We start from the raw sequence: 25410 nt of genomic DNA, 5'->3' as shown, positions 1-25410 counted from the left end.
AGGTTAGAGTGCCAACCCCCAGTCTGGCTGATAAATAACACAATTTGAGCCTGTAACTGTCCCCATGTGCATGTGTGTGACAATAGATAGATAGATAGATAGATAGATAGATAGATAGATAGATAGATAGATAGATAGATAGATAGATAGATAGATAGATAGATAGATAGATAGATAGATAGATAGTGAAAGGCACTATATAATAATAGATTAATAGATGGATGGATAGAGTGATTTGAAAGGCACTATATACAATGCATATATCAATTTTAAAGGTGTGATGATAGATAGATAGATAGATAGATAGATAGATAGATAGATAGATAGATAGATAGATAGATAGATAGATAGATAGTGAAAGGCACTATATAATAATAGATTAATAGATGGATGGATAGAGTGATTTGAAAGGCACTATATACAATGCATATATCAATTTTAAAGGTGTGATGATAGATAGATAGATAGATAGATAGATAGATAGATAGATAGATAGATAGATAGATAGATAGATAGATAGATAGATAGATAGATAGATAGATAGATAGATAGATAGATAGATAGCACTTTATTTGTCCCAAGGGAGGACTTTAGCATTTCAGAGAAGCTCATTCAGATGCCTGAAAAGTAGGGGTTAACATAATCAAACTTTCTCAGAGCCGTGGTAATTCAGGATTGTGGTGGATCACAGAATAACTGGCCAGCATAAAAAACACAAGGCAGGAAACACCCTGGGTGGGGGGCCATTCCATCACAGGGCCCACTCACGCACCCTCATTCACGCTCTGTTTAAATCTGAGTCATTCAGTGAAATGCATTCTGAGATAACAGTGTTGTGCAGCCTGTTTTGGCTACTTTTGAAAAATATGAGAAACTTGAAAAAGAACTCAAGGTGCCCATACCTGGGCATTTAAAATAAGAACAGCGATTGAAAATGACCAAAGAAGTGCCATCACAGATAAAATTCATGCTCAAAGAATCTTTGGAGGAAAAATAAGACATGCAATAAAAAATAACATTGCATATTGGGAACCCCTAACCCTCTTGCTGACTTTTAATTGCTCCTCTTTTCTCCACAGCAAACCCCATTGATGTTTTAAGGATATTAAACATTAAAGAAACAATGGAAGGAGTGTCCATGGCTGCTGGCCTTTGCACAAATCGAAAGGATTCAGAGGAAGTGGACATGGCCTACAGGATAGAAAAGAAAATTCAGCTCAGCGCGCCCACCAAGCAACTGTTTCCAGGTAAAAGAAGAGTGATGCTATCTATCTATCTATCTATCTATCTATCTATCTATCTATCTATCTATCTATCTATCTATCTATCTATCTATCTATCTATCTATCTATCTATCTATCTATCTATCTATCTATCTATCATATAATATACTGCATCTGGACTTTAGTTCAAAGTGATATTGTTAATCTGTATAAACAGATGGGGTGGCATGGTGGTGCAGTGGGTAGCACTGCTGCCTCACAGTAAGGAGATCCAGATTCGCTTCCCGGGTCCTCCCTGCATGGAGTTTGCATGTTCTCCCCATGTCTGCGTTGGCTTCCTCCCACAGTCCAAAGATATGCAGGTTAGGTGCATTGGCAATCCAAAATTTCCCCTAGTGTGTGTGCGCCCTGTGGTGGGCTGGCACCCTGTGTTGGCTGGGATTGGCTCCAGCAGACCCCCGTGACCCTTTAGTTAGGATATAGCGGGTTGGATAATGGATGGATGGATGTATAAACTGATGAATTATCAATCATGCATCCAAATTTCAGTTTTCTGGGCCAGCAGAGTGTCTTGGTGGTCCGTAAACGTGTGAGGGTCCTACTACAGGCCTTTCCTGTAATACGATTCCAGACTGACTCCACAGTGCTGTCGGTCGCTCTTGTCGTTGGCTCATTTGCCAGCTCTTTGATTTCAGTTGACCTTCACGAGACTCAGGCGCCGCTACGAGTTGTAAGTAAATGTTGGCACCAGCTGTGCTGTCTTGTTAGGGCAGCCCCTGTTATCGTATTTTATTAATTTTTTCTGGCTGGAATCTGGTTGAACATACTGAGGATCCCTTTATGCGTGATGAAGTGACGTGACTCAACGTCCAGAGTCGCAGCTCGTGTCGGCAAGACACAAGACAAGAACCTCATTAAAGTGTCGCTGACTGATGTGTCTGAGGACCCTTGTTAACAAGTGAAATTGCGATTGCTTCACCTGCACGGTCTGAAGATTAAAAGTCCTCAGAGGAACAAAGGAATGCATTAATTTACTGTGCGTGTAAAATCCTGTGCTTGATGAAAGTGTCAGGGACGTGATGTCTCCATCAGCCTCTGTCTGTGTTCAGAGAGGAGACCCCCTAAAAGGCTCACAGTCAGATCGTCAGACCTTCAGCCTATTTACTTGTCGAACGCCCAACGCAGATGTCAGTAATAAGCAATAGAAAGTGTGAAGAGCTTTGATCCAAAACCAATTTTTTTTTTATCAAAATGAATTGTATGTAAGAAATCTTTAAAGTGACAGCCTTCAAAGTTTCAGTTAGAGAGACTCCCATGACGTGACCTGTGTGACCACTAGGGGGCGGAACAAGAACCCAAATCCCAGACCCAACTTCACTGACACGGTTAAGGCTTCAAATAAATTCACATCAAGCTCATAAATACCTTTTAAATAATAATAATAATACTTATAATAATACTTTACATTTACATAGCACTTTTCTCACTACTTGAAGTGCTTTTTATATAAAGAGTGGGCAGCCATTTCAACCACCACTAGTTTCACTCACCTGAATGATGTGACGGTAGCCATTGTTGCGCCAGTATGCTCATCACATATTAGCTGTTAGGGGGTGAAGTGGTGAGAGAGAGAGAGACAATTAGAGAGAGGGGATGATTGGGGGGCAGAATGACCAGGCCGTGGTGGGCAATTTTTGTGATGTAAGATTTCGCATATAACTTGATAAATATTTTGTATGTCTTTATTTGTAATTTAGGCAAAGCAATGTAATTTAGTGTTACATTAGTGAGTGTTTACCTCCCCCCCCCCCCCCCCCCTTTTAGGAATGGGACTCTTTGAATTTTATGACAGAGTTGTGGGAGGATGTGCCTTAAACCAGTTTGGCAAGTGTTTCTCTGCTAAAGTCTTTCAACCCCCACAAGAAAGCCATAAAGACATATGGTTTTTTTTGGGGGGGTTAGGTTTTAAGATGTTGTATTTCCCCATTTGTCTGAAGTATGGCTGTTTGGAGTTGGCTTGGATCAGAAGCAAGTATAAGTATCATGATGTCCTTTTGGCTGTAGGGGTTGGACAGAACATCTATAAAGCTGCTTGTTCAACCACATTCTCTCCCTCTTACTAACCAACATATGATGAAGAAGCATCTCTCTTACCAAACTGATGAAGACCATCACACCATGAACTGAAGAAGACAACACAATGGAGAGCACAACTCGGCAGCCATATTGAGGCAGGCAATGCAGCCTGTTCTGAAGAAAGCTGAATGATGCTTTAACTAGAGACATTTTTAAGTAACTACAAGTCTGTGTGCCGCCTGAAACTACACATCACCATTTAATCAGATTGTATGGTTGCCAATATTCAAATGTACTTTGCATATTGCTATTATTTATGATTATTATCAATAATACATTATTTTATGAGTAACTTAACTCCTGCTTGTCTTTTTACTACACCTAATTGCCTATAGATATAGAAGGGAAGGTGGGGAGAAGTTACAAACTATAATACAGTGCAACTGGAAAGTATTCACAGCACATCACTTTTTCCACATTTTGTTATGTTACAGCCTTATTCTAAAATGGATTAAATTCAATTTTTTCCTCAGAATTCTACACACAACACCCCATAATGACAACGTGAAAAACGTTTACTTGAGATTTTTGCAAATTTAAAATAAAAAAATTGAGAAAGCACATGTACATAAGTATTCACAGCCTTTGCCATGAAGCTCAAAATTGAGCTCAGGTGCATCCTGTTTCCCCTGATCATCCCTGAGATGTTTCTGCAGCTTCATTGGAGTCCACCTGTGGTAAATTCAGTTGACTGGACATGTTTTGTAAAGGCACACACCTGTCTATATAAGGTCCCACAGGTGACAGTTCATGTCAGAGCACAAACCAAGCATGAAGTCAAAGGAATTGTCTGTAGACCTCCGAGACAGGATTGTCTCGAGGCACAAATCTGGGGAAGGTTACTGAAAAATTTCTGCTGCTTTGAAGGTCCCAATGAGCACAGTGGCCTCCATCATCCATAAGTGGAAGAAGTTCGAAACCACCAGGACTCTTCCTACAGCTGGCCGGCCATCTAAACTGAGCGATCGTGGGAGAAGGGCCTTAGTCAGGGAGGTGACCAAGAACCCGATGGTCACTCTGTCAGAGCTCCAGAGGTCCTCTGTGGAGAGAGGAGAACTTTCCAGAAGGACAACCATCTCTGCAGCAATCCACCAATCAGGCCTGTATGGTAGAGTGGCCAGACAGAAGCCACTCCTTAGTAAAAGGCACATGGCAGCCCGCCTGGAATTTGCCAAAAGGCACCTGAAGGACTCTCAGACCATGAGAAAGAAAATTCTCTGGTCTGATGAGACAAAGATTGAACTCTTTGGTGTGAATGGCAGGCGTCACGTTTGGAGGAAACCAGGCACCGCTCATCACCAGGCCAATACCATCCCTACAGTGAAGCATGGTGGTGGCAGCATCATGCTGTGGGGATGTTTTTCAGTAGCAGGGACTGGGAGACTAGTCAGGATAAAGGGAAAGATGACTGCAGCAATGTACAGAGACATCCTGGATGAAAACCTGCTCCAGAGTGCTCTTGACCTCAGACTGGGGTGATGGTTCATCTTTCAGCAGGACAACGACCCTAAGTACACAGCCAAGATATCAAAGGAGTGGCTTCAGGACAACTCTGTGAATGTCCTTGAGTGGCCCAGCCAGAGCCCAGACTTGAATCCGATTGAACATCTCTGGAGAGATTTTAAAATGGCTGTACACCGACGCTTCCCATCCAACCTGATGGAGCTTGAGAGGTGCTGCAAAGAGGAATGGGTGAACCTGGCCAAGGATAGGTGTGCCAAGCTTGTGGCATCATATTCAAAAAGACTTGAGGCTGGAATTGCTGCCAAAGGTGCATCGACAAAGTATTGAGCAAAGGCTGTGAATACTTATGTACATGGGATTTGTCAGTTTTTTTATTTTTAATAAATTTGCGAAAACCTCAAGTAAACTTTTTTCATGTTGTCATTATGGGGTGTTGTGTGCAGAATTCTGAGGAAAAAAATGAATTGAATCCATTTTGGAATAAGGCTGTAACATAACAAAATGTGGAAAAAGTGATGTGCTGTGAATACTTTCTGGATGAACTGTACCTTATAAACAGTGGTAAGTCTGTGAGATTAGGCATTTTGACAAAGGCTACACATTAATAATACAAAAGGGGAAAGTAGAGCAACATATTACTCTACCAAGACAAAACAGCAATTTAGCCAAGACATCAGCATACACCCTGCTGTTTAGAAAAGATGCCCATGTAGAGTCAGGACCTCGATCCTCCACAATTCTCTGCAAATACTCCCAGCACGTGATAAACAGAACTGATGTTGACTGTTCCTTTATACTCCATCCACACATCCCAGCTAGTATTGCCCACCTCCTCCCGACTCCGACCCAATCTGGAGGTATATTGCCCTCCTTTTTCATGACGGACTTCCGATGCTAGAATATTGCACCGTGGCAGCACTTCCGAATCAGGCAAAAGCCCCTCAAACTGAAGACAGTCCGCCCCGACGGCTCCGCCTGGGGGCACCCATGGCACTCAGCAGGGATGCCCAATGGGAATACGGTTCCCAAAATACCAAGTGGATGCCTGCATGAGTGTACCAGCACAGAAACACTGCCACCTAGTGTATCGGAGGACTGTATAATCTCTGGCATCTCTCTGTTTTATAGCTCTTGACGGGAATAGGGGGCAACCTCAGTCCAGTGCCCTCTCTGACAACACCTGGTATAGCCACCCGGGAAGCTTGAGGGACTGAAGCATTTCCACTTTTTAAAATGAATCTTAACTTCTAGCATTGACAGCGTTGACACTTGACAGCCCATGTTAAAGGAAAGGAATCTTGGAATACCACCAATATCAAAATGTTATTTATTTATTTAATTATTTATTTATTTATTTATTCTCAGAAAACCAACCACAAACACCCATAGCTTTTAAAATGATTTCCCTGTATCGAGTTGCCCCTTTAAGATAGTCAAACGACAAAATGAAGGTTTGGGGTAACCGCCCCCTATAGTAGCAGTTTTGTAGAGTAATCAGTTGCGACTGATACTGGCATTTTATCTGGAAAACAACAAAGGCAAGTGAAAATGACAATCTTTTGGTTTTCATATTGAGGCGGCAGGAAGGAGAGGTAGATGGGAGGAACTGGAATTGAGGTCATCAGGGAGGGGGCCGGAAGTGACCTCACAGGGGAAGGGCCAGAAGTAGGAAGTAAATAGTTATTCTCTGCGGTGGGCTGGCGCTCTGCCCAGGGTTTATTTCCTGCCTTGCGCCCTGTGTTGGCTGGGATTGGCTCCGGCAGACCCCTGTGACCCTGTAGTTAGGATATAGCGGATTGGATAATGGATCGATGGATAGTTATTCTGCTGTAGAAAAAGGCATAAAGGCATTAGTGCTCATCTCTAAACCCCTTATCTCATGTACTTTCACTCCCTGTTGGACCCTTCGGCTGCCCCCTAAACACACGTGTGTGACAACCCTTACTGAGGTGCCATGCAGTTTAATGGAGTCTAAGCTCCGTTTGGTGCAGCTCGGAGCTTAAATGTGAGAAACAGCTCAGTTCTAACTGGATTACAGAAATAATAGGGCTTCCCATGCCAGGTAAGGAGAGCGAAGGATCTGGATGCAGGTTTAGTCAAGGGTGCCGGTGCCAGCATCTACCACTCTCTCCTGCCAAGTCTGTGGCACACTGTCCACATCACTTGATGTAGGAAAAAAGGAAAATGGCTGCAACTTAATGAAATGTGTAAAACGGTAGGAATCTGAATACTTTCTGAAGGTGTGGTACCAATCAAAACTCAAATGCAGCTTCTGAGCTGGTGTGCCAGGCCGATGTGTCCGTGTCTTCCATGAGCTTGCTCTAACAGTTTAACTCAGTCAGAAATATTGAAACCCTCAAGGCAGTCATCATTCACTTCTTCCTCTTTTTTCTGTTTTCTCTTTCCTTCTAGAAGGTCCTTTCCCAGAGGACTTCTCTCTGATGACCACGGTGAGGGCCAAGAAAGGAGCGCAGTTCTTCCTCCTGTCCATCTATGATGACCAGGGAGTGCAGCAGCTTGGATTAGAGATCGGCCGTTCCCCTGTCTTCTTGTATGAGGACCACATGGGCAAACCTCTCCCAGAGGATTACCCCACGTTCAAGAAAATCAACCTCGCGGATGGGAAGTAAGTTGTCTTTAGGGGCCTGCCGTATGTACATATCTACTCAGATTGGGGGCACAATTTGGAACGAGACGGGCAAAAAAGTTTGAAATTTGCTAACAGTAACAATTTGTTCAATAAAAGCAGGTGAGTTTGAGTGTGAACACTGACAGCGACAGAAATAAATTCGGAGAGACCCACCAAGCTTGGCTATCATGATAAGGTTCCCTGTTTCCTAGCAACAGTACCCTGTCCATGTGTCCAGTGCAACAATACCTAAAGCACCACCAATTTCCTCTCACTTATCTTTCTTTGCCCACTATGGTGCACAATTGTGTGCCTCCCAGTCTCTCTGCCCCATCGCGCCACTCTACGCGCCACTTTCCTCTTGATAGCTGAGAAGTTTGATCACATCGAAGCTGTCGATTGTTCCCAATCACGTTGAAACAATATGCGCCCGGAACATTATTCAAAGCAAAGCGTTTATGAATTGCTGTATAAGAAAAGTATTGCATTACACCTAAAGCTTCACCTTGGGTAATGTAGAACCTCAGTAAATCCATCCATTTTCCAGCGGGATTTCCGCTGAATCCGAACACAGGGTCACGGGGGTCTGCCAGAGCCAATCCCAGCCAACATAGGGCACAAGGCAGGAACCAAATCCCAGGCAGGGTGCCAACCCACCGCAGGACACACACAAACACACCCACACTAGGGCCAATTTAAACTCGTCAATGCTAAGCTGCATGTCTTTGGACTGTGGGAGGAAACCCACGCAGACACGGGGAGAACATGCACTCCACGCAGGGAGGACCCGGGAAGAGAACCCGGATCTCCTAACTGTGAGGCAGCAGCACTACCCACTGTGCCACCATGCCGCCCCCTCAGTAAATCGTGACACATATTCTATTATAGTATACCACAATACTATGTATTGTCACAAGAATGGACAGGAGACAAAAAATGGTTTGGGGCAGCCACCCATGTATTATGCCTTGGCTGCAAAAAGGGTTGGATTTTGTAGAGTTGTATCTGGTTCAAAGTCTAAAACAGAACTGAGGACATGTGGCAAAGATGGCAGCTTTAAAGGTCTGGACAGGAAGTGACGTCATCACGGGCACCAGAACCGGAAGTGACATCGTCTGGCCAGGAAGTGATGTCATCACGGGCCCCGGAAACGGGAGTGACATCGTCTGGGCGGGAAGTGATGTCATCACGGGGCACCTATAACGGAAGTGACATCGTCAGGGCAGGAAGTGGCATCATCACAGGTACCGGAATTGGAAGTAATGGCATCACGTGGTGGCGGGAAACCGGAAGTGACATCATCTAGGTAGAAAGTGACATCATCACGGGTGCCTGAACCCTGTGGAATTTCCGCGAATGTTCTGCAGAGGACTGAGAGAAATAGTCAGTGCACTTCGCCACCCCCTGGTCAGACATGGAATTGTCACTGTTCGAGCCCTTTAGCTGCCTCCCTTACGCATGTGTGTGACAGTATATAGTGACCAGTGGTACAGAACCAAATCAGAACAGGGAGAATCTATGGGGTACCAACTCGATAAATAATAACAAAAGAAAAGCAAAAAAGGGTGCATAGTGGCACAACAAAAAAGACCCTGACCTGAAAATCAGCTTGTAGGGTGTTGTCTTGTCAGTCTCATACTTTTTAGGTTCTCGTTCGGGAGCTCATTTGATCTCGAATTCTGGTTGTAAACGAGATGCTGCCTTCCAGGTCCATCCCTTTTAATGGCATCACAAATGAAAGGGGCGTGGCCTGCTCAGTACATCATGGTCGGGGTTGGATGCCCTCAGTGGGCGTGTCCTTGGAGATGCACATAAATGATCTAGAGCTGTTTATGTGAGCAAAAGACACTAAACTACCATTGGTGGAATGGTGGATCAGGTAGAATCAGCCAAATCATCACAGACTAGACTTGGGCAGATGGAATTAATGCAATTAAATGTGAAGTTTTACATGTAGGAAGTAAAACTGTTAGATATGAATAAATAGATCGTGACTGGTGTGAAACTTCAAAGCAGCCCTTATGTGAAGGACCTGGGAGTCACTAGTCACTCTCTACATGTGAAGAGTGGACAGAAGCCATTAAATGACAGACAGGATGTTCAATTATCTAGTAGGATGATGTGTGTGTTTTATGCAGAATGCAATAGTGAGGCCTCACCTGAATTACTGAGGGCACTTTTGCTCTCCATATTGCTAGAGCAAGTCCAGAGAAGAGGCATGCAGACTGATTCAGGAGTATGAGGAGAGACTGAAGGAGCCGAACCTTTACAATTTCAACAAATGGAGAGTTGATCTGATTGCAGTGCTTAAAAATTATGAAGGGAATTAGTCCAGTGGATCCCAGCAGTTACCCCAGTTATCCCAGCAACAATATGAGGGCAAAATTGGAAACTTGTTAAGGGGAAGGTTCGCTCAAACATTAGAAGGGTTTTCTTCAAACAGAGAACCTCAGACACATGGAATAAGTGACAGAATAAACATTAGAACTTCGGGACCTTCAAAACTTGGTAAAATAGGATTAACAGGCTTGCTGTGTTGAATTCTAATGATCTTGTTTCTGAGTAGCAATATGTTGAAAAGAAAGAAAAAGAATCCTAGCTCTCTGGCAGCAAGTCCGAGGAGCCAACAGGGCCACACCAAGTCCTGACTTCATTGTGGGGCTCTTGTGTTTTTCAGAGAAGTCGGAGTTCATCAGGTAGGTGACATGGAAAACACTGTCTTCATAGTCTGAACACAACTGAGGCTTAGGAGTAGACTGTAGCTCTCAAGGAGGTTGTGAACACTTGGAATAAATTCAAGAGAAAATGCAGTAGGAATCCCAGAAGTGCAAATATGAACTCCATTTGTTGGAGAGCTGGGAAGACAAAACTCTCATCAGTGGTCTGTGGGGGGGGGGAGAAAATACGGTGATCAGACGGGGGGGAACCAGTAAAGCACCAGGCCCAATGTGAACTTGCTGAAGCAGCTTCTTCCTTTACTCCTCCCTTCCAGGTGGCACCGTATTGCGTACAGCGTAGAAGGGAAGAGTGTCACTCTCTACCTGGACTGCCAAAAATATCAAAGCCACACTCTTCTGAGAGGGGACACCCCGGTGTTGAGCACAGACGGCGTCACCGTGTTTGGGACCAGACTTCTGGATGAGGAGGTGTTTGAGGTAGGCATGAAAAATGTCAAGGGCATACGTAATGTAGAGAGTGCCTTTCAGAAAACTCTCAGTCACGAGGGGTTTGGTAAAGCAAACAAGAACTAAGTTCAAAGTGAGGTCCGGCTTAGTCTGCTGAGAGTCAACCAGATACTTTCCAGGCTGCTCTGTCTTCATTGTCACAATAGTGAAGAGTTTGGTTAGCAGCTGAGAAGCAGCAAAATGGCCGACGTTTTTAAAGAGAAAGTTTAATGGAGGGAATCACCATTTAGGGCACAACATATCAGCTCATTGATAATGTTCATGGAAGGAGGTCTTGGCTTACTTCATTGTGAACGGTGTATAAAATAAAATAATGAACAAAAGGATAAGATAGATAGATAGATAGATAGATAGATAGATAGATAGATAGATAGATAGATAGATAGATAGATAGATAGATAGATAGATAGATAGATAGATAGATAGATAGATAGATAGATAGATAGATATTAATGTTAGTATAGTAGGCAGGATAAGATAGATAGATAGATAGATAGATAGATAGATAGATAGATAGATAGATAGATAGATATTAAAAGTTAGTATAGTAGGCAGGATAAGATAGATAGATAGATAGATAGATAGATAGATAGATAGATAGATAGATAGATAGATAGATAGATAGATAGATAGATAGATAGATAGATAGATAGATAGATATTAATTTAAGTATAGTAGGCAGGATAAGATAGATAGATAGATAGATAGATAGATAGATAGATAGATAGATAGATAGATAGATAGATAGATAGATAGATAGATAGATAGATAGATAGATAGATAGATAGATAGATAGATAGATAGATAGATAGATAGATAGATAGATAGATAGATAGATAGATAGATAATGTAGTGGGCAAGATTAATAATATCTGTATATCTATCTCTATATATATAAAATCCAATGTCTGTCTCTCCGCTTTTCATGAGAGAACTACTTAACAGATTTAGATTTTTTTTTCTACTATTTGCTTGAACATTCTAGTTGATTTTGCGACTCTCCCATCGTGCTAAGTATCATTGTTCACTTGCAGTACCAATTATTTGCACGAATCCGAGAGAGACGCAGCAGCCTGAGGGGAGGGCGGTGGGGCTCTCCTCACTCAAGTGCCATCCTCGAGCTGTAACCTTATATCTGCTTAGTTAGCAAATGAGAGATCTACAGTAGTTAGCGCTGAGTTTTTCAGTGTACCTCGCCTCCGCTTAGCTAGCGATACCTTTTTGTTTATTGATTTTTAAAGTTTGTCCTGTTTCACTACTACGTGGGCAGAGCCACGGGGAACAGCTAATATCTTATACTGTATATAAATGTCTACATGTGGAAGTGTGTGTGTCTCTTTGTCCGGCCCAGAAGTGTGAGGTTACTACAGAATGAAGCTGGTAAGGCAGCCCCAAGTTAATGAGTTGGAAGAAGAAAGTGATTCTGTTGCCAAAGTAAAACTGCCGAGAAAAGAAAGAAACTGTTACGCAAGCTAGATGAGCACATCGGCAAAATGGTGTCCTTTTTACTTTTCCTCCCGCTGCTAATGCACAAGTGATGTGAGCATATTGGCAAAATGAATCTTCCTAGGAGAGAGACGCCCAGAGTAGTTCCTGTCAATTACCAGACATCTCTACATTTCAATGTTTTTTCTGATGGTTTCAATAGTTTCTAGGACCCTGGGCATTTTACAGCATGGGCTTACACAGCTAGTGTGTATATATATATATATATATATATATATATATATATATATATATATATATATATATATATATATATATATATATATATATATATATATATATATATATATATATATATATATATATATATATATATATATATATATGTGTGTGTGTATATATATATTGTCACATTTGGGTCACAGATTTGCACAGAGACACAGGAGGTTGTAAAAAAAAATAACAGGAACTTTATTCAAAGCACTGCAAACAAACATTTGTCTCTTTTCAAAAGTTTAAACATTCTCCATGACAAGTCCGAGATGACAGTTCCGCCAGGAGCAGAGAATGTCAGAGAGAGAGAGAGAGAAGCAAAACAACCAGTTCTAAAGCTGACAGGCACTGAACAATACTTTTAAGTAATTGGAGTACCGCGTGAGAGGTTTATCGCGTGTTATAGCGCAAGTAAGAAGGGTAAGGAGCAATGTGAAGGTAGACTTTCAGCTGTTTCAGGGGTTTTCCCAGGGCGTCTGTGTCCTCTGAGGGTGCGATCAGCCCTCCAGCTAACACCCCCCTCCTCATCTTTATTCACATTCTCGTGAATCAAGCGACTCTCTGTACCAGGTTCATACAGCCGTGATAATACGTCTACGTTGACGTGCTCAGAGCCTTGTCGATGCTTTACCATAAAACTGTAAGGTTGTAAGCCCAGAAACCATCTCATGAGACGAGAATTTGTATCTTTCTGACGGTATAACTATTGAAGTGGAGCATGATCAGTTGCCAAAGTGAAATTTCAACCCCATAAGTAATAACGAAGTGCTTCAACAACCCATCTAATCGGCAAGCATTCCTTCTCAATTGTCAAATAAATGCGTTCCCTAGGAAGTAATTTCCTACTCAAATATGTGCAAAGTTAGGGATGAACCTTCTGTAGTAACCAGCAAGCCCCAGAAAGGCGCGTATCTGTTTCTGTGTTTTTGGTCACGGGTAAGCAAGTATCTCTTCCACTTTCCTTAACTGTGGCCGAAGTAAACCCCTGCCCAAAGAATAACCTAAGTAATGAGTCTCAGACATACCCAGTTTACATTTCTTTGGGTTAGCAGTAAGGCCAGCCTGTCTCAAGCTTTCAAGAACAGTTTGAAGTTGCTCTAAATGCGTTTGCCAATCATTGCTGAAAATCACGACATCATCAAGGTACACCCCAGAATATTCAGAATGAGGATTCAGGATCTGATCCATTATACGCAGGAAAGTTAGAGGTGCCCCATGAAGACCAAACGGGAGTCTCGTAAATTCATAAAGTCCGTCAGGAGTCGCGAATGCTGTTTTCTCACAACTGCCAGCCTCTAGAGGCACCTACCAATAACCCTTCGTGAAATCTAGCGTGGAGATATAGCTCGCCTGACCCAGTTTTTCCAACAGCTCGTCAACACGGGTCATCAGATAAGCATCAAATTTAGAGACCTTATTCAAGCGCCTGAAATCGATACAGAAGCGAACCGAACTGTCTTGATTTGGGACTAATACGACCGGGCTGCACCAGTCACTTTTATTTTTCACATATTACACCTAATGCCAGCATCTTCTTGACTTGTTCGCGCACAATATTTTGTCGTGCTTCCGGAATCCGATACGGCCGCATCTGTACGTGAACATCGGGTTCAGTAGTGATTTTATGTTCTGCAAGGTTAGTCTTGCCTGGCAAGTCTGAAAAGACATCAGTGTTCCATTCGATCAAAGATAACAATTCTGTCTTCTATGAGTCAGTATGAACCGGGACATTCAGATCAGGGATAGGAGGCGGGTCATCCTCTGGATTGTAAGGATGTGGAACATTCTGCGCGATTTGAAATAACTCCTCGCCATCCATCTGTGCAACCACTCCTGGTACCACTTGTCACGCTTGGGTCACAGATTTGCACAGAGACACAGGAGGTTGTAGAAAAAAAAAAAACAGGAACTTTATTCAAAGCACTGCAAACAAACATTTGTCTCTTTTCAAAAGTTTAAACGTGCTCCATGACAAGTCAGAGATGACAGTTCTGCCAGGAGCAGAGAATGTCAGAGAGAGAGAGGAGCAAAACAATCAATTCCAAAACTGACAGGCGCCGTACAAGGCTTTTAAGTAAGTGGAGTACCGCGTGAGAGGTTTATCACGCAAGTAAGAAGGGTAAGGAGCAATGTGAAGGTAGATTGTCAGCTGTTTCAGGGGTTTTCCCAGGGGCATCTGTGTCTTCTGAGGGTGCGATCAGCTCTCCAGCTTACTATATATATATATATATATATATATATCCATCCATCCATTTTCCAACCCGCTGAATCCGAACACAGGGTCACGGGGGTCTGCTGGAGCCAATCCCAGCCAACACAGGGCACAAGGCAGGAACCAATCCTGGGCAGGGTGCCAACCCACCGCAGATATATATATATATATATATATATATATATATATATATATATATATATATATATATACATAAGGGTGGCACAGTGGCGCAGTGGGTAGCACTGCTGCCTCACAGTAAGGAGTCCTGGGTTTGCCTTCTGGGTCCTCCCTGCGTGGAGGTTGCATGTTCTCCCCACATCTGCGTGGGTTTCCTTCCACAGTCCAAAGACATGCAGGTTAGGTGCATTGGCGATCCTACACTGTCCTTAGTGTGTGCTTGGTGTGTGTGTGTTTGTGCGCCCTGCGGTGGGCTGGTGCCCTGCCCCGGGTTTGTTTCCTGCCTTGAGCCCTGTGTTGGCTGGAATTGACTCCAGCAGACCCTCGTGACCCTGTGTTAGGGTATAGGATGGATGGATATATATGCATAAAATATATATATTAAGGTAATACTTATTATGAAAGGAGATATACAAAATACTTCTTTAATAATTAATATAGATGGCAAATTAATTTGTAAAAATTTGATGTTCACTATGACATTCACAATAAACACAATAAAATGAAAACTTATTAATAAAGCAGACTCATGTAACTTGATTAATTAATTTCAGACAATGCAAGATGGAGAGATGTTTACCATTAAAAGGTAAATGTGAACTGATTGATCCCACATATTTAAAGAGTTATTGTGCGAATGGCACTATATTTATATATATACAGTGGTGTGAAAAACTATTTGCCCCCTTCCTGATTTCTTATTCTTTTGCATGTTTGTCACACAAAATGTTTCTGATCATCAAACACATTTAACCATTAGTCAAATATAACACAAGTAAACACAAAATGCAGTTTGTAAATGGTGGTTTTTATTATTTAGGGAGAAAAAAAAAATCCAAACCTACATGGCCCTGTGTGAAAAAGTAATTGCCCCCTGAACCTAATAACTGGTTGGGCCACCCTTAGCAGCAATAACTGCAATCAAGCGTTTGCGATAACTTGCAATGAGTCTTTTACAGCGCTCTGGAGGAATTTTGGCCCACTCATCTTTGCAAAATTGTTGTAATTCAGCTTTATTTGAGGGTTTTTCTAGCATGAACCACCTTTTTAAGGTCATGCCATAGCATCTCAATTGGATTCAGGTCAGGACTTTGACTAGGCCCCTCCAAAGTCTTCATTTTGTTTTCTTCAGCCATTCAGAGGTGGATTTGCTGGTGTGTTTTGGGTCATTGTCCTGTTGCAGCACCCAAGATCGCTTCAGCTTGAGTTGACGAACAGATGGCCGGACATTCTCCTTCAGGATTTTTTGGTAGACAGTAGAATTCATGGTTCCATCTATCACAGCAAGCCTTCCAGGTCCTGAAGCAGCAAAACAACCCCAGACCATCACACTACCACCACCATATTTTACTGTTGGTATGATGTTCTTTTTCTGAAATGCTGTGTTCCTTTTACGCCAGATGTAACGGGACATTTGCCTTCCAAAAAGTTCAACTTTTGTCTCATCAGTCCACAAGGTATTTTCCCAAAAGTCTTGGCAATCATTGAGATGTTTCTTAGCAAAATTGAGACGAGCCCTGATGTTCTTTTTGCTTAACAGTGGTTTGCGTCTTGGAAATCTGCCATGCAGGCCGTTTTTGCCCAGTCTCTTTCTTATGGTGGAGTCGTGAACACGGACCTTAATTGAGGCAAGTGAGGCCTGCAGTTCTTTAGACGTTGTCCTGGGGTCTTTTGTGACCTCTCGGATGAGTCGTCTCTGCGCTCTTGGGGTAATTTTGGTCGGCCGGCCACTCCTGGGAAGGTTCACCACTGTTCCATGTTTTTGCCATTTGTGGATAATGGCTCTCATTGTGGTTCACTGGAGTCCCAAAGCTTTAGAAATGGCTTTATAACCTTTACCAGACTGATAGATCTCAATTACTTCTGTTCTCATTTGTTCCTGAATTTCTTTGGATCTTGGCATGATGTCTAGCTTTTGAGGTGCTTTTGGTCTACTTCTCTGTGTCAGGCAGCTACTATTTAAGTGATTTCTTGATTGAAACAGGTGTGGCAGTAATCAGGCCTGGGGGTGGCTACGGAAATTGAACTCAGGTGTGATACACCACAGTTAGGTTATTTTTTAACAAGGGGGCAATTACTTTTTCACACAGGGCATGTAGGTTTGGATTTTTTTTTCTCCATAAATAATAAAAACCATCATTTACAAACTGCATTTTGTGTTTACTTGTGTTATATTTGACTAATGGTTAAATGTGTTTGATGATCAGAAACATTTCGTGTGACAAACATGCAAAAGAATAAGAAATCAGGAAGGGGGCAAATAGTTTTTCACACCACTGTACTTTAAATACCAAACAATTTTGAATTAATCAAACCAGATTATCCATGTGCAAAAATGGCTGCTCATTTTTTATTTGATTTTGAATTTTTAGACCCTGAAAAGCCAGACTTCCATCTAATGCAGTTCTGCTCTGACCAGGATTTCAAGAGACCACTCGGCTTAAAGTGGGTTGGCAGAGCTCGGCCCTCTAACTAATTTCTCTTTCATGTTATATAATGACCATCTTTCCCTTCCTTGCCAGCAAATTCTTTAAAGCACTTGAAATTACAGAGCAGGGTCCCGGCAAGCTAAAACGTGCCCCACCTCCTCATTCAGAGAAAGCCTTTTAAAGCATGCGAGGCACGCGCTCCCCCAACTGCGCGCAGACCCCGGGCACGCCCTTCACTTTACTTCAGTCATCTCACCTCACTGAAGACGACGGGCTGAAATGGACAGATGGCTAGTATTTCTGCCCTTTCAGTCTCCTTGTTATTTAAGGCTTTCACAAGTCGACATTGCAATAACACCGTAGTGGTGCACTACGCCAGGAGGCATCACAATAAATAAAATATACAAAAAACATTTTAAAGTGAAACGATTTCATTTACTTATATTTAGTTAGAAATGCACTAAAAAGCAAAAAATTAATTTTTCTTTAACTACAATTTTAATCCATAAATTGATGGATTCAAACATTTTTTTAAACTTGTTTAAACTTGTTTAGCATTTACAATGTTGTTGTTGTTTTATATATTTTATAATGAAAGTAGCTCTTCTATTAATTGATTGAATGAATTAACTTATGTGAGCCCCCACCATTTAATTTAGTCACATATAATCACGAAAATTGTGGTTAAAGAAAAATTGTATTTTTTGCTTCTTAGTGCATTTATACCTAAAGTAAATAAAAAATTTTTATTTAAAAAAATTTTTTTTTAATATATTTAATTTTTTACTTTTTAATTTCCTTTAATCATTTTTCATGAACGGAAAGCTTCTTTAAAAGTATTATATCTTCTTTGCTGAATTATTGGAATACTAAAAAGAATGATATTTCAGTCTCTCTATTTTTCTGTTCAGGCTCTTATGGGATTAGCGTTCAGTCGCTGCGAAAATAACAGTATCGACGACAGAGCGGCAGGCTTACGGTAAAACTTCCTCAGCGTGATCATCAAGGCTACTCGTTCACAAGAGTACACAAGTCAAGTCAGCAGGCGTATTTACCGACTACTCCACTGACTGGAAGGGGCAAGTCGGGGCAATCTGACGCGTCTCTCACTTGTACCCGCCTACATCTCGCTATATTCTCTCTCTGTCATTGTTGTATGCGCGTTAATTGTGTGCAGAGGGTGCAAACCTATAAATACCTGGGAGTGCAGCTGGATGATAAATTGGACTGGACTGCCAATACTGATGCTCTGTGTAAGAGAGGACAGAGCCGACTATACTTCCTTAGAAGGCTGGCGTCCTTCAACATCTGCAATAAGATGCTGCAGATGTTCTATCAGACGGTTGTGGCGAGCGCCCTCTTCTACGCAGTGGTGTGCTGGGGAGGCAGCATAAAGAAGAAAGACGCCTCACGCCTGGACAAACTAGTGAGGAAGGCAGGCTCTATTGTAGGCATGGAGTTGGACAGTTTGACATCTGTGGTAAAGCGACGGGCGCTCAGCAGGCTCCTGTCAATCATGGAGAATCCACTGCATCCACTGAACAGGATCATCTCCAGACAGAACAGCAGCTTCAGCGACAGACTACTGTCAATGTCCTGCTCCACTGACAGACTGAGGAGATCGTTCCTCCCCCAATCTATGTGACTGTTCAATTCCACCTTAACCGTTAAAATTATACAAAGTTATTGTCTGTCTGTATATCTACATTTTTATCACTCCTTAATTTAATATTGTTTTTTGTATCAGTATGCTTCTGCTGGAGTATGTGAATTTCCCCTTGGGATTAATAAAGTATCTATCTAATCTAATCTAATTGGAATCGCATAACCATTGATTACGGCGAAATTTGTTACGTGATTGCATCGGTTTTGACGGATTATTGTATTGTCATCGATAAAGGACGCATATGCAAAATTTGAAGAAATTCGCTTCCCCAAATGTGGGTTTAAAATCAGTTGCAAGATTTGACTGTGACAAAGAAACAATCAGAGGAGTCAAGTTAAATAAAATCGTTTATATAAAGCACAGCATTGGACTGCAGACTGGACACGGTGGATGTGCCATAGGCAGATTATAGAGTTAGGTACTACTGAGCTATCAGCTGATTAAATAATAATTGTAACTTGAATTACTTTTATGTAGCACCTATCTCACTACTCAAAGCGCTTTACATAGATAGAGGGGAGCCACATCAACCACCATCAACGTGTGGCTCCCACATGGATGGTGCAACAGCAGCCATTACTGCGCCATTAGCTTTTAGGTGGTGGACTTGCTGTTCCGATTAGACCGTAATGTTAACCTCCTTTATTTTTGTCATTTATGTGTGTAGTGAGGTGTTGTGTGCTGTGCAGCCTCATCCGTGGTTCTGCTGGAGTCACACCACATCATCAGGCAGATTTACTGTTTCGGGTGTTTTGAGCCCTGAAATCCGCATATCTTGTGACTCTTCGTTATCAGCTCTCTTAACGGCAGTCCTTTTGACGGCGCTGGACACAACGTTTACTTCGCATGCATATCTTCCGATTCATATTTTCACAAACGCGGCACCCAAACCTTTTAACCTGACGTCGACTCCGACACTGTTGTTGTAACTATGGACAGCAGAGAGCACCCACGACAACTTATCATTCACTCCTTCCACTCGTCCATTGACGTCTTCGAATGCCAAAGTGCAGTCTGGTTTTACAGAAATTTATTTTTAATGCACACACATCTATATGTTTAACGGGGGTCTCTCTCAGAAAAATTTTTTCAGCTGTAGACCGTTCATGTAACCAGAAGGTTGCTCTTTCTATTGGATCAGGTAGCAAAGGCACCATCGCTCTTGGCAGTTCAGTATGGCCGCCATTCCTTTGAGTGGCATTGGATTGGTTTAGAAATGTGACACTCGGTGAGTCGTTTAATTATTCACACCCACCCACACTTAAGAAAAAATCAGGCATGGTTGTCTTCAGACATATATACATCAGCCCCAGCGAGACTATCACATACCAATCAAGAAGACCTTGGTGATTTAGAAACATCCTCCTTCAAGTGCATGTCGTGGCCTGATCCGCTGATTCACAATTCACATGAGGTCTGATTGTTCCAAGCTTCCATTCCCATCTTCCAATTTTTTGACCCATCTCTCCATGGTTTAAGTCAGGGGTCTGCAGAGTCAGTTCTGAACCTAATTTCTTAATTAGAAGCCAATCCCGGCCAATACCAGATCTTGGTAGTTTCATCCTTCTGCCATGTCAGGTCATTCTTCTGTCGTATCGTAGGATATCATTCAAATGATTTGCTGCTCGAAATGGATGAGTAGTTCCCAGTTCTTCACTTTTTTTCTTTTGAGTTTCCTTCCAGATATTTTGTTACACCAGGTTGTTCACAAGGAATACACACAGGTGTCAGTGGAAACGAGTTAGGTGGTTACTTGGTCTTTTGCATCTCAGGGAGCCATTAAAACAGCAAATGTTTAAGGCTAAAATAAGTGATTGAGGGTGGGGAACCTTAACTAGCGAGACCACTACATCCATCCATCCATCCATCCATCTTCCATCCATCTTCCCAACTGTCCCATCCTGGGCATGATCACAGGGCAGCTGGGAGAGAACTTAAATGAAGAATGTCCTGAGCATCAAGTACTTCAACAACAGTAACTGACTTCTCCTTACGAAACTGGGTGGGAACAAAAACCTGCAACCACTACAACTCTCCAGGACTGACTTTGACTCACCCTGGTTTATGTGGTGGGGAAGCAAAAGGCTATAGTGGGGACCCTTAAGCACACACTCACGCTCACATGCTGGACCAGTTAACCAAACATATTAGTTATAGGCTGTGGGAGGAAAACCAGAACATGCAGACACCATACATGTCATACTAGGCTGGCCTTTAAAGCCAGGACGGTGGAGCTCTGAGGCGCTGCACCACCTCACCTCGCTGACCCCACTCTGGGGGACGTCACTCCCAGAACAGTGTTGGCTGCTCTGTATCCTTCTGGAACTTTTTTTTTTTAAGTGAAACCTGACCACAATTGAAAGAAGAAAAAAAAAGTCACTCTCACCGTGAGAAATTCCCAAGGTTGAGTTTATTACCCCGCCTGCTGATTGAACATCATTTGAACCACAAGATGGACACTAATTGTAGCCTTTGAAGCTACTGCATTTCAAGCTGACAAATAACAAGACAAGTCATGCTTGTTTAAACTTGCAGAAAGAAAGAAAGAAAGAAAGAAAGAAAGAAAGAAAGAAAGAAAGAAAGAAAGAAAGAAAGAAAGAAAGAAAGAAAGAAAGAAAGAAAGAAAGAAAGAAAGAAAGAAAGAAAGAAAGAAAGAAAGAAAGAAAGTTGATTAGGAAAATAGCTAAAAAGGGTAACAGGGGATTCATTGGGCGCCAAGTTTTCTTTACACCCCTGAATGGAGTTTGCGTGTTCACATGGGTTTCATCCTGGTGCTCTGATTTCTTTCCACAGTGCAAAGACATGCAGGTTAGGTGGATCGGCAACATTAAATCAGACTTAGTCTGCGTGTGTGTGAGTGTGTGTGTGAGTGTGTGTGTGAGTGTGTGCCCACCCTCTGATGGACTCGCACCTCATCCAGGGATTGTTCATGCCTTATGCCCATTGCTTGCTGAGATCTGCTTCAGCTGCCCTGTGACCCTACCATGGATAAGTAGGTTTGGAAATGGATAGATAAAGAAAACAAAATTTATTTTACAAACAATCAAGATAATTATACAGATAACTAGACATATCAAATCGTATGGTAGCACCCCAATTATACGTGTATGTGTGTTCCTCTGTTCAAGAGCATTCATTTATTGGTAACAGTAACAACCTGAAGATGGAGAGATAAATAGAAAGATAGATAAAGATAAAGGCACCATTAAAAGATAGATAGATCATGAAAGGCACTATATTAGATAGATAGATAGATAGATAGATAGATAGATAGATAGATAGATAGATAGATAGATAGATAGATAGATAGATAGATAGATAGATATTAATTTAGTATAGTTGTCAGGATGAGACAGACAGACAGACAGACAGACAGACAGACAGACAGACAGACAGACAGACAGATAGATAGATAGATTAAATTCATTTTTTTCCCTCAGAATTCTACACACAACACCCCATAATGACAACATGAAAAAAGTTTACTTGAGGTTTTTGCAAATTTATTAAAAATAAAAAAATTGAGAAAGCACATGTCCATAAGTATTCACAGCCTTTGCCGTGAAGCTCGAAATTGAGCTCCAGTGCATCCTGTTTCCCCTGATCATCCTTGAGATGTTTCTGCAGCTTCATTGGAGTCCACCTGTGGTAAATTCAGTTGACTGGACATGATTTGGAAAGGCACACACCTGTCTATATAAGGTCCCACAGTTGACAGTTCATGTCACAGCACAAACCAAACATGAAGTCAAAGGAATTGTCTGTAGACCAATGAGACAGGATTGTCTCGAGGCACAAATCTGGGGAAGGTTACAGGAAAATGTCTGTTGCTTTGAAGGTCCCAATGAGCACAGTGGCCTCCATCATCCGTAAGTGGAAGAAGTTCGAAACCACCAGGACTCTTCCTAGAGCTTGGCGGCCATCTAAACTGAGCGATCAAGGGAGAAGGGCCTTAGTCAGGGAGGTGACCAAGAACCCGATGGTCACTCTTTCAGAGCTCCAGAGGTCCTCTGTGAAGTGAGGAGAACCTTCCAGAAGGATAACCATCTCTGCAGCAATCCACCAATCAGACCTGTATGGTAGAGTGGCCAGATGGAAGCCACTCCTTAGTAAAAGGTACATGGCAGTCCACCTGGAGTTTGCCAAAAGGCACCTGAAGGACTCTCAGACCATGAGAAAGAAAATTCTCTGGTCTGATGAGACAAAGATTGAACTCTTTGGTGTGTATGCCGGGCGTCACATTTGGAGGAAACCTGGCACCATCCCTACAGTGAAGCATGGTGGTGGCAGCATCATGCTGTGGGGATGTTTTTCAGTGGCAGGAACTGGGAGACTAGTCAGGATGAAAGGAAAGATGACTGCAGCAATGTACAGAGACATCCTGGATGAAAACCTGCTCCAGAGCGCTCTTGACCTCAGACTGGGGCGACGGTTCATCTTTCAGCAGGACAACGACCCTGAGCACACAGCCAAGATATCAAAGGAGTGGCTTCAGGACAACTCTGTGAATGTCCTTGAGTGGCCCAGCCAGAGCCCAGACTTGAATCCGATTGAACATCTCTGGAGAGATCTTAAAATGGCTGTGCACCGACGCTTCCCATCCAACCTGATGGAGCTTGAGAGGTGCTGCAAAGAGGAATGGGCGAAACTGGCCAAGGATAGGTGTGCCAAGCTTGTGGCATCATACTCAACAAGACTTGAGGCTGTAATTGCTGCCAAAGGTGCATCGACAAAGTATTGAGCAAAGGCTGAGAATACTTATGTACATGGGATTTCTCAGTTTTTTTATTTTTAATAAATTTGCAAAAACCTCAAGTAAACTTTTTTCACGTTGTCATTATGGGGTGTTGTGTGTAGAATTCTGAGGAAAAAAAAAAAAAATTAATCCATTTTGGAATAAGGCTGTAACATAACAAAATGTGGAAAAAGTGATGCGCTGTGAATACTTTCTGGATGCACTGTAGATAGATAGATAGATAGATAGATAGATAGATAGATAGATAGATAGATAGATAGATAGATAGATAGATAGATAGATAGATAGATAGATGTGAAAGGCACTATATTTGATAGATAGATAGATAGATAGATAGATAGATAGATAGATAGATAGATAGATAGATAGATAGATAGATAGATAGATAGATAGATAGATAGATGTGAAAGGCACTATATTTGATAGATAGATAGATAGATAGATAGATAGATAGATAGATAGATAGATAGATAGATAGATAGATAGATAGATAGATAGATAGATATATGTGAAAGGCACTATATTTGATAGATAGATAGATAGATAGATAGATAGATAGATAGATAGATAGATAGATAGATAGATAGATAGATAGATAGATAGATGTGAAAGGCACTATATTTGATAGATAGATAGATAGATAGATAGATAGATAGATAGATAGATAGATAGATAGATAGATAGATAGATAGATAGATAGATAGATAGATAGATAGATAGATAGATAGATAGATAGATAGATAGATAGATAGATACTCTATTTTTATTTATATATGCTCTTTTGAAATAATCAGTATAGAAATAACTTTTTATAGGGAACATAGCATTTAAAATCCACAGCAGCTGTCCCATGTCCCCGACTGTGTGCTCATTAAAATGATGGTGATTCAGTGCATTGGTTAAAATTGTGGTTTCAGCAAATGAAGAGCCTGAGGCCCTCAGCAGGGACTGGCATTGATCCTTGTGCAGCCCCTCTGAGTGTGGGAATGCTGAGTGGCACTGTGGCACTGTACCACATGTCTGCCCGGTTGTAATGTTTCATGTGAGGCCACTCAGAGTGGCAGACTCTTGAACTCATCAAGCAGTTTTGTGAATCAATGTGCTATTTCTACATTGTGTTGGCACCGCTTAGACTCAGTATACCCTTTGGTGGCAGAGATTCTTGAAATGCTGCCTTGGCACCACTCCATTTGGACAAAAGCATTTCACAGGGTGATTTACAGCTTGTTATAAATGGGTCAGACTGTGAAGCGGGTGCCGTATTTTATTGGGTCTGGCATCAAGATTGTCAGCTCTGCTCATCTTGCACTGAAGGCTCTGACTGTGCTTTGTGCCAGTGAGGCTGGTATGTTATATTGTGTACATCCCTTTGGCAGACTTTCAAAGCCGCCTTGTGCTGTCTCCTTGATTTGTGTTCTTTTGTGTTGCTGGTAAATGAAATCTCAGCCCATAATGGGACCCTCACTGGTCGCTGTTCTCACTGAGATGCTTTTTGACTTGAAACAGATCCAATATTTGAGGCCAGTGCTCTCTTCATTGATTACATTCATTGAATCGATTGATGGATTAATTAGTGGGTGCCACACATCCCAGACCCTGCATTTATTTACTTTATTACTTTTTGCTTCCACTTAAGTAGAGTTTCTGATACCTTCAAGTATAAAGAGCAATGGCTTCATGAGCTTCATCTTGACATAGAAGTCTTCCGCATGGCCACGTGTGTCTCATTTAGGGATCCCAATTCTAATTACCACTTAACCAAAGCCTCTTAAGGCCGATGTCACATCTTGTGACTTCTTGCCATAGGGTAC

General features: G+C 42.0%; 1 protein-coding gene across 4 annotated transcripts in view; it reads left to right on the top strand.

Moving 5' to 3' along the window:
* The window catches only part of LOC114667466 (collagen alpha-1(XI) chain-like), a 377917-nt gene that overhangs the window by 83599 nt on the left and 268908 nt on the right, over nucleotides 1–25410 (top strand). For 3 of the 4 annotated variants that reach the window (XM_051920864.1, XM_051920867.1, XM_051920866.1), the window contains exons 2-4: nucleotides 1080–1247; nucleotides 7236–7449; nucleotides 10445–10607. In XM_051920864.1, the coding sequence (XP_051776824.1) occupies nucleotides 1080–1247; nucleotides 7236–7449; nucleotides 10445–10607 (545 nt within the window). The remainder of the gene's footprint in view (nucleotides 1–1079; nucleotides 1248–7235; nucleotides 7450–10444; nucleotides 10608–25410) is intronic. The other variant, XM_051920865.1, reaches the window with a different exon arrangement.

The sequence above is a fragment of the Erpetoichthys calabaricus genome, chromosome 17 (genome assembly GCF_900747795.2).
Source record: "Erpetoichthys calabaricus chromosome 17, fErpCal1.3, whole genome shotgun sequence".
NCBI lineage: Eukaryota > Metazoa > Chordata > Cladistia > Polypteriformes > Polypteridae > Erpetoichthys > Erpetoichthys calabaricus.
Note: the sequence above shows the minus strand (reverse complement) of the source record. Positions and strands in the feature narration are given on the sequence as shown.